A 10,457-nucleotide genomic window follows, 5' to 3' on the forward strand; every position below is an offset into this window, starting at 1 on the left:
AAGCTTTTTCCCGGTAACAACCTTTTTCAAACCGGATTGAACTAGAATTGCCATCATTCGAACTTGCCACAGATTGAAATTTGTCTCACCATCGAACTTCTCAATTTCAAATCTTGTTGCTGCCATCTCTGAACGGGCTGATCTATGAAAATTGAACTAACTCTGACACCACTTATTAGGATTTCGACCCGATTAAGCAACGAACAAGAAAAATAGCAGAATAAAATGAGAAATTGAACACACAAATTTAAAGTGGAAAAACTCCTCCAAAGAGGATAAAAAACCACGGGCAAAGATAATTTTACTATAATGGCAAAAAGAACGAAGAGTACAAAAGATGGAGATTAAGACTAAACCCCAAAAATCCAAAAATAAAAAACCCACAAAACGTAAACACAATTTTCTAAATGTGTTATAAGTTCTAATATCTAATCGGTATACTTTTCTAAGGTTGTAAAAAAGCCTATTTATAGGCTAAATTCATAGGTCAAATAATAATAAAATAATCTAAACTAATCAGTGTTTGAATGAAACAAGTAAACAGAGTTTGAATGAAACAAGTAAACAGAGTTTAACTGAAAGATTATTTTTCAAATTTGACTCAAAATAGGAGTCATATTTAACAATAATAACATATAAAACTCATTTAAGCTCATAGTTATTTTTTTATACAATATTAAGGATAGATGATGAGGGTAACATAATTCGACATCCTATCAAACTAGTGTCTAACAATAATTTTAACTACCGCTTTAAAAAATATGGTCTTGACCTTCTTAAGATTATAAAATTATTTATAAACCTTTTGAAAAATTATGAAATTATAAATATTAATTCTTATGTTTATGTCTTCCTATATTGACAATAATACTTATGTCAATTAAACTAAAACTCAATAAACTCCAATATTGCTTTTCTAATATTAACTCAATATGTAAAAACCCTTGTTACACTTTAAATACAATTGTCTGTATTCCACCACCTCTAAAAACAGTTAGAAACAATTTTCATTTCTCAACACTTGTTTTATCTACCACACACAAAAATTTAACTTCAGTGCTAGTCTCGAAGCCAGTTACAACATTTTGTGTTATTTAGGTGAACGAAAGGAAACTCGATGAAGGGGTAGAACCAATAGCTTTGTGTTGGATATAAGATAAGCGGTATAGAAGATCATCCTATAAATGAAGATGAATCAAGGTAAGTTGATAAACGAACAACAAATGATTATTTAAGAAAATGAAATCAGGTTCCAAAAATATATAAAAAATTATCTGAAAAAGAAGATATGTTTTCCAGTGAATTTTTGAATTTGCTGATCATCGCGAAATATAGCATTTTATTAAAATGATTAGAAGAATCATAACCATAATGTATAAGTACTGTAAGATTTGCATACAAAACAATCATCCAAATAGCCACATAGCCCTAAAAGCAGTCAAGAACAAACTCAAACATAAATAAATAACCCATTAAAGAGAAAATGTTGATGTTAGAACTTAGAAGCACTACAGGAAAATAGGGCTTTAGCGGCGTTTTTAGCGGCGTTTTATGAAAAAAAGCCACAAAAATTATACATTAGCGGCGTTTTTGGCAAAGCGCCGCTAAAAAACAGAGCAATAGCGGGTTTTTGACAAAGCGTCGCTAAAAACAGAGCAATAGCGGCGTTTTTGGCAAAGCGCTGCTAAAAAACAGAGCAATAGCGGCGTTTTTGTCAAAGCGTCGCTAAAAAATAGAGCAATAGCGGCGTTTTTGGCAAAGCGCCGCTAAAAAACAGATAACCCCTAAAACCTTAAACCCTAAAAAATCATAGACACTAGTCTATATAACCCCTAAACCCCTAAACCCCTAAACCCCTAAACCAAAAAAACCTTAAACACTAATCTATAACCCCTAAAACCCTAAACCTTAAAAAACATCATATGGATGTTGATGTGTATATACATAGATATTAATGTAAAAGCTTATGTTCATAATAAATTACGGAAGCAATACTTAATATTGATTAAATTTATTTTTGGGTTTATGCTTTAATATTTAATATTTAAGATTTAAGGTCTATAATTTAGAGTTTTTGGTTTAAGGTTTAATGGCCATGGGTAGTATGTTAATCTCAAGTGAATCATATTCAATTAAATCCTAAACCCTATAATTAATATATATTTAGGGGCATAAGTAGGGGGTTGAAAGGGTCTTTGCCCTTCTAAAATGAAAAATTTTCCATTTCGATTTTTTGAAATTTTTAAAAATTTTAAAGGTAAAATTGCACTTCATCCCTTTGAATAATGGAAATTTTTTGATTTAATCGTTTCAAAATTATAAAAATATATGCTAAACTTTAATCGTTTAAAGTTTAGATGATAGGGGGTAAGTGTTAGAGGTTAAGGGCCGGGTAAAAGTTTAGGGTTTATGTTTTATGACTTAAGGTTAAGGGTTAAGGGTTTAGATTAATGCTTTTATTTTCAAAAATATTTAATCTAAACCATTTGATATATTTAAATATTAGATTTAAAAAATATATTGATAAATAAATAAAAACATTGATATTTAATAAAAATGAAATATAAAAATAAAAATGTATAAAATAGAGATTAGTGGCGTTTTTATAAAAAACGCCGCAAAAAAATGGCACCTTTTTATTTCCAAATTCCCCCTCCTTTCGAAACCCTAAATTTTCCTCCTAAAATTGGTATCCTCAAAACTCCCTTTTCACACACGCCGTTTCATCGGTTTACCGTAGAACCCATATGATCCTTCCCCTTCCCCTTTCCCTTTCCCTTTGGTTTTGAAAAAACCCAATTCTTATATTCATTATTCTGTTCTTAATTTCGGTTTTGATTTTTCTATGTTCATTCTTCAATACATTACAGAAGCATTTGGTCGTCTCGTCTACTTGTCTCTCCAAACTATTGTTGGTAATTAAAAAATATTATTTTAAAAAATATATATATATCAAAATGGGTTAAATCCCAAAAGCATACATGAACTTTAATTTGATCTAATTCTTGTAAATTATTAACACAATTAGTGATATAGCATATAATTAAATGCCATTTGTATAAAAATCTAAACAACTAATGTGAACCATACTTAAAAGAATAATGTTGATGAAAAAAGAAAGAAAAAAGAAATCCTTTAAACAATACTAGACGATGCCATTCCCATCTATTAATTTAATTCCTAAAAGAGTTGATCATGGTAATTAAATTTTAACTTTCAATATTTATATTTTTTATCAATTTGATTCTTACTTTTTGAACCAAAACCTTCCACTTTTTAAAAAATGTTAAATCTCATTTTTAATAGGGATGTAATTGTAAAATTAATTTTTTAATGATATTGACATGAAAACTTACAAGGTAATTCACATGACATGATACTATTTTTTTATATGTTAATTTAAAAATGATAAAAATCTTTAAAAAAATTGAAAATTAAAAATTGAAAATTGAAAATTGAAAATTGAAAAATAAAAAAATTAAAAACTTAAAATTTTAATATTTAATATTTTAGTCCATATTTCAGTCAAAAAGATCAATATTTAAAATTTAAAAAAATAAAAATTTCAAAAAACATAATCTCAGCAAAAAAATTTTAAAAGAAAAAAATATGTTAAAAATGACAAAAAAATAAAATTGAGCTATTGTGGCGTTTTTATTAAAAACGCCACAAAAAATTGAGATACAGTGGCGTTTTTGTAAAAATGCCGCAAAAAACTTTACATTGAAACAGGGTCGTCTTATTTTCACCCCCTCCCCTAAACCCTAATTTTACGCTGCTGAAAACCTTGATTCTATTCCCTTTGGTTTCACCGATCAAAATCCACTTCTCATAAATTAACCCAAGGTATGTATCTTCCTACTCTTTAACATACCCCCTCCCCCCCTCCCCAAAAAAAAGAAAAAAGCTTTCTTCTCCATCTTCTCTTCCGTTTTCTTTTGCTTCTGCCTTTTGAGGTTGCAGAGGAAAAAGAAGTTTGAAAAGTTTCATCTTTTTTATTTTTTATTGTTTTGAGATTGGGTGATGTTGTGGCTCTAAAAAGAGAGAAAGATAGATATGGGTTCATGTGTTTCAGTGCATAAGAGCTCTCAAGAGCCAGCCTCAGCCATGAAAGTTGGACTTTCTTTTGGGTCTAAAACAGATAATAACCTCATCATTCCACCATCACTTGTTAATGAGAAACCAGTTGCCAATGGTGACTTTGCTTTCATATCTCAATCGCCCAATACTTTCAAAGATTTTGGTAATTTTCCTTCTTTTTCATTTTACCTTTTTGTCTCTGTGTGTGTTTAGTGAAATAAATAGGTTGGAATTACTTTGCTTGGTTATGGGGTAAAGACAATCTATTTGGCTTTAGTCTCACTTTTTTTTTCCTTTTAATCTTCAATGGAGTGTGAAAAAATCTATTCTATATAACTTTTCTTTCTCTGTTTCTGGATGATGTTTTATTTTTATGATGTGAGATCTGAAATGGGTATTTGGTTTGTCAGAGTTTTCATTTTTCTTACTATCAACATGTTGATCTTTATATCAAGTAGTCTTGTGTTCTTTGTTTACAGAAAAAAAATGAATATATTGTTGGATTAATGAGTGATGATGCTTGTAGTTATCTATTTTTTTAAGGTTATTTTTCAATGTCTGCCATGAATGATATGCCTAATGATATTTGTGTTGGCCCTCCTGATTGATGATTATGAGATAAACATGGTGATATTTTCATAGTTTTTTTTTGTCCTCCATGTTATAGTTTCTTAGCATAATTATGGCTTGTTTGGGGACATTTCAAAACATTTTCACTATTATATTAGTGCAAACTCTTCTATTTTAGTTTAAATTTTGGACTTCCCTTCTCATTCTTAGATAATTTTAGACCCTTTCTTTGACCTCCCCTGCCCTCCATGGTAGTATATTTAATTTGCTTGTTAATTAATCTATCATGGATTAGAGCTCAGTTTTCTAACTTTTTGTGAACATAACACTGTTAAACATGATGAGATATTGTACAAAAAGGTAGCTATCCTTTGGTTTTTTCTTTTTTCCACTTGTCTTGCAAGAAAAGTCATTGGCCGTTTTGGAATGGCTAGGCCTATTGCAAAATTGTTAGGTTACCCGAAAACGACATCGCTAATCGCGAATTCTAGTATGAGATAAAATAAAGCTAATTTTTCACATATATGGCAGTATTCAATTTGAAGTTGAGAACCTAACTTTAGCCTTATATATCCTTGTTTAATGACTTACTGTCCAATGTGGAATAGATAGACAAACCAGCAATGAGCAATCTTTTGATGTATCTATCTATTTTTGTAAGTATATAGGGGGAACCTTTTTTGTGGTAAATTTATTAGCCCTTGATGGATGGACCACTCTTAAATAGTAGGTAGCTGCAAAAGAGTTTTAAGAGAGTTGTCTTTTAACTGTTAATAATTTGACATTAATGGAGATTAAAACCCCAAGAAAGACAACTTGTGGATTATGTTGTGGTCCTTACTACATGTACAATTTATGTTTCAATACAGTACAACACTTGGAGATAAATCATGGGACTGTTGTTGCTGATGTATACGTCCATCGAATGTCAAAGCGATATAGCGTTTTTCCAAGGATGTTCTGTTGCTTGCTACATCATATACATGTTACAGTTTCTGAAAATTGTACAATAGTAATGTTGAACATCATGTTGATATTGTTTTCTATATTACTTTCATGATAAGCATTTCAATGTATTTCAGCATATTCATCAAATTGCTCCCTTTTTACTATCTAAATACCTTAAGCTGAAACAATTTTTTATTCTGCAGGTAGTAAAGAAGAAACCTTTTTCGATTCCCGAGCATATCTCGATTCCGATTGTGAGGATGATTTCTTCAGTGTCAATAGGGGTAAGAATAGTATAACTGTTCGAATTAACTCGTATAATGAGTACTGATTGCTGTAATATGACTGATATTTCAGTGTATTAGAGTGTGTGCCTACATGTAAAAAAAAATTGTGGTGTTACCTTCAAGATTTTTTAGAAGGATTCAAGACATAATTTCTGATGTTATATCATACATACCGTTGTGTTTTGTATCTTATGTACTTTGTATAAAACATATAACAATGCAAAATCAGAGATGAGGAGAAAGATTATTTAAAGACATGGACAATCTATCACACTTTTGCACGAAATATTTATTTAGATTATCCAGAGCAATTCCATTATGAACTATGTTCATATTTTCTTTGCCCCCCATTTGCTCAGATACTTGGAACTGGTTTTTGTACAATTTTCCTGAACCTTGGACGGCGGCAACCTGGTGATGTCAGGTATTCTTGCTTCTAAACTCCAATTCCTAAGGTAGCCAAAGTTCATGATATATGTATAAGATAATAACAAATAAACTGTTACATGACTCTGATATGTGTTGCTGATACCCCTGATACTTCCAAACAAACCATTGAATGAAAATTTTGTTTGAATTATGTTTTCTTCTGACTTTTTCTCAAAGGTAGCTGTGGAGAATTTCTTAAGCATATGAACCGATGACGAAATACTAACGAAGTTCATGTGCAGGAACCTCTTGTAGATTATCATAGGACATAGGGGTTGTTTTGGGGTTTTTGTTTAGTTTCTAAACCCTATATAACGTGAGTTTTTTAGCATGAATTCCTCATTTCTTTCCACGACTGACTTATCTTTTCCATTCCAAAATTTACAGTGCATATTCCATCTTCAATGAAGATTTTAGAGAGCTTCCTGGGACCCTGAATGCAGATGCCATTGATAGAGATATAAGGACAGGTCAGTTTTGAGCCACTATCATGTGGGATTATCAAAATGATTGAAACAAAATTGTAAAGACTTCTTTGAAGCATTGCTTGTCTCCTTAATAGAAAATTAGTACTTTCTATGCTCATCTTCATAAATCGAGGCATTGGTAAGACAATAATCTATCTTACAGCAATACTGATGGAATCTAAATACAGCTCAAATGTAAATTATACTCAATAGTTTCCAATGAGTTCTCCAGTTGTGATGCACATGTGTGGCCCTATTGATTGCATATTTGTTCCTTCAGAGGGTGCTCAAACATGGACGATGCACCCTTGAAAACTACATGCTACTTTCAAAAAGGCAAGTTTCAAAAACAAGATTCTCTTCAAATGTAAATGGTTTGTATAGTTTCCAGGAATAATCTAGTCTACTAGAGTTTGGGATGTATAAGATATGCTCAAATGATGTGATGCCATTAGTTATTCAACTTGACATACTACCTAAATGCTCACATGAATAAGATACCCTAACAAATGGTTCCAAAAAAATATGCAAAACTAAGATACCCTGGGGACTCACTGCTGATATGGTGAAAAAAGGATGGGAAAAATAGAAGATGCAAAGGCGGATATTTTTGCTTAAGATGCCAATACTAAAACTAGATTTCACTTTGTCAAAGGAGTAATGGGTTATCATAATATTGCAATATAGATCTTTTATGTTTTGACTAGTGGCAAATGGAACATGAAAAACCAACTACACTAGATTGCGGTCCAAGAACAATTTGCAGAAGGCACATAATAGCAATGGTGGCAGATGATGTATCAGGCCAAAGTATTGAAAGTGAAGTTCGAACCAGCTCCGGCATGTTTCTTGAGAAAGCTCTGGTATATAAATGAATTGTCTTTCATTCCTTTTTTTTAGCTTAAAGCTGTGAAATTACTGGAATTTATGTTAATTTAAGAGAGGAATGCTGAATTTATGAGTCGAATTGTTGAATTTAGAAGTAAAAAGAATTGATCTATTATCCATATGATCTTGTTTTTATGTAATTTTATGCAATCTTATTCTTGCTTTGTTTAAGAAAGGATGAAGCATCTGGCTGTTTATAATTATGTCATTATATCAGTACTTTCATGCTTTTTTTCCCTTCCGTGGGATACTGGTCATAGCTGTTTGAGATTGTTCTGTTTTTTAGAACATGTATTTGATATAGACTGACTATATGAACTGAAATTTGCGTAGTGCTTGTGAGATTTTAATCACTTGAATGGTACATCATCTGATATTTGGTCTTGCGGAGTTATTCTCTTTGTTCTCATGGCGGGTTATTTGCCTTTTGATGAGCCAAGCCTTATAGGCTTGTATAAGAAAGTAAGTACCCTCCAGATTTGGCCAGTCTTTTTAGATGAGAACTTTATTAAAATTGTTTGTACATTGATAAATTTCAGATCTGGGAGGCTTCTTTCAGCTGTCCATCATGATTTTCATCTGGTGCTAGGAATTTGATTAAGCGTATTCTTGATCCAAACCCTCTTACCGTAAGTTTCAAATTCAATTCATCCTATGAAAATTTGTGATTACATGCAATCTTTGATCATAGTATAAGCTTTAGCGCGTGCATTTTGGTTGAAATTCTGCATGTTCTTTTTGGCAGCGTATAACTATTCCTGAAATTCTACAAGATGAATGGTTTAAGAAAGGGTACAAGCCACCAAAATTTGAGCAAGATGAGGATGTAAATCTTGATGATAATATTTTGTATTTTACATGGTTATGATATCTTTATATTTAATCTAATTTTTATTATTTATTTTAGTTTTGATTATAAATTTTTATTTTTATTTTAATAGAAATTTTTTATATTTATATCATGGATATTATTCTTCTCAATATTTTGATAATGAATTTTAAATTTTTTATATTTTTCATGATTTTTATAATATTTTATTTTTTTTAAAATTTCATTACCTTTAACGGCGTTTTTAAAAAAATGTCGCTAAAATCTTGGTTTTTAGTGGCGTTTTATAAAAAGCGCCGCTAAAGACAGGGACCTTTAGCGGCGTTTTCAAAAACAGCGCTAAAGACCAGGACTTTTAGTGGCGCTTTTTAAAAAACGCCGCTAAAAGTCATGATCTTTAGTGGCGTTTTTTTCAAACAAACGCCGCTAATTTTAGCAGCGTCACATATAGCGACGTTTTTTGCGGCGCTTGGGAAAACGCCGCTAATACTTTTAGCGGTGCTTAAAACGCCGCTAAAGGAAAAAAAAAGCCGCTAAAAGTCTATTTTCCTGTAGTGAAGAGAAAAAGCAAATGAAGAATATGAGAAATAAATTTCATTGTCGGTCCTCTATAGTCATCACTATATCCGGTTAAGCCCTTGATTTTAGTTTGTATTTATTCAATTCAATCCCTATTATGTTAGTTACTTGCTTTAATTATTTATTATATATGATTTATAAATTATTTTCATTCTTGACATGATTATTGTATGTATTTGTATGACTTACTATAACTAATTTTATTAATATTTGTATGCTTATTAATTTTAAACATCGGAAACTAAGAAAAATGTATTACATGCTAATTTGTTTTGACAATTTTTTTTACATTTATTTATTCTAAATTTTCAAGAATATATTTCCTTAAATTAATATATTTTTACATAATTAGAATTTTATTGCTTTCTACTAAGTAAATGTAAATATTTTTTAATATATAAAATACATTAAATTTAAAGTCTGGTTATAATTCTAACCAATTTTAATAAAGGAAATAAAATAATTAACTGAATTTTTAAATTTAGTAACTAATCCAATATTTTCTATAATTAAAATATAAATACAAAGTTCTAATAAATTCAAAATATTTTTAAAATAAATTTAATCTTTTGATTTTTAATCAATTTGGAACATTTTCAAATATTTAGAGTGTTTCAATAACTATAAATGAATGGGTGTAATTAATCAAAAGATAAATCTTTTGGTCATTGGTCAAAAGTTATATCATTTGATTTTTGAAAAAGAATTATAACTATTCAAACAATATTATTTGAATAGTTATAATATTAAATGAATAATTATGTGTATTTTTAAAGACATTATTATTCAGAAAAGATACCTATTGAAAGATGTCTTTATGAAGAGCCACGAGAATTCTTATAAATAGGAACGAGATTTCATTTAGAAATCATACCAACAAATTCTAAAATTCTTTCTTTCTTTCCTACCTCTATTTTCTAATATTATTAGATTATTCTATAAGTATTACTAAAGAAATCCTTTGTAGAAATTGAGTTTCTTGTTATACATTGCTTAGTGCTTAGTGGATTTGTAACAGCTAGTTTTTGGGTCAAATCGGAACAGTGGTTTCAGGACCACAAATCCGAAGTCAAAATATTTATTTTATTATTTTAATAAGTCTACAGCATGATAGATTAATTACGTGAAAGTTCTGTTAAGAAATTTCACTGTTTGAGTGGTTGATTCGGTAAAAAGGATTAAATCGGGTAAATTACAAAAGTGTTGTTCTACTAGCTAATGATGTCAAATAGCTATAGAACCTTGAATTTTAGGTTCTTAAATGGTAAATATACCATTAGTTTGTTAGTGGATGTTAATGGTTTGGCATAAATGAAATTTTGTATTAATTTTAAGGTTAAAATGATAAAATAGTTAATAAATGATATAATAAATAAAACA

The 10,457-nt window shown here is 29.8% G+C and overlaps 1 protein-coding gene across 1 annotated transcript; it reads left to right on the forward strand.

Moving 5' to 3' along the window:
* Positions 1–3,736: 3,736 nt before the first annotated feature.
* On the forward strand, positions 3,737–8,575 carry LOC107932632 (uncharacterized protein At3g27210). Its single transcript, XM_041082976.1, has 6 exons — positions 3,737–4,243; positions 5,802–5,882; positions 6,245–6,309; positions 6,702–7,644; positions 8,003–8,298; positions 8,415–8,575. Exons 1-3 carry the CDS (start codon positions 4,057–4,059, stop codon positions 6,301–6,303), a joined length of 327 nt encoding a protein of 108 aa, XP_040938910.1. The 5' UTR covers positions 3,737–4,056; the 3' UTR covers positions 6,304–6,309; positions 6,702–7,644; positions 8,003–8,298; positions 8,415–8,575.
* The last annotated feature ends 1,882 nt before the right edge of the window (positions 8,576–10,457 follow it).

Source organism: Gossypium hirsutum, chromosome A12 (assembly GCF_007990345.1).
Source record: "Gossypium hirsutum isolate 1008001.06 chromosome A12, Gossypium_hirsutum_v2.1, whole genome shotgun sequence".
Taxonomy (NCBI): domain Eukaryota; kingdom Viridiplantae; phylum Streptophyta; class Magnoliopsida; order Malvales; family Malvaceae; genus Gossypium; species Gossypium hirsutum.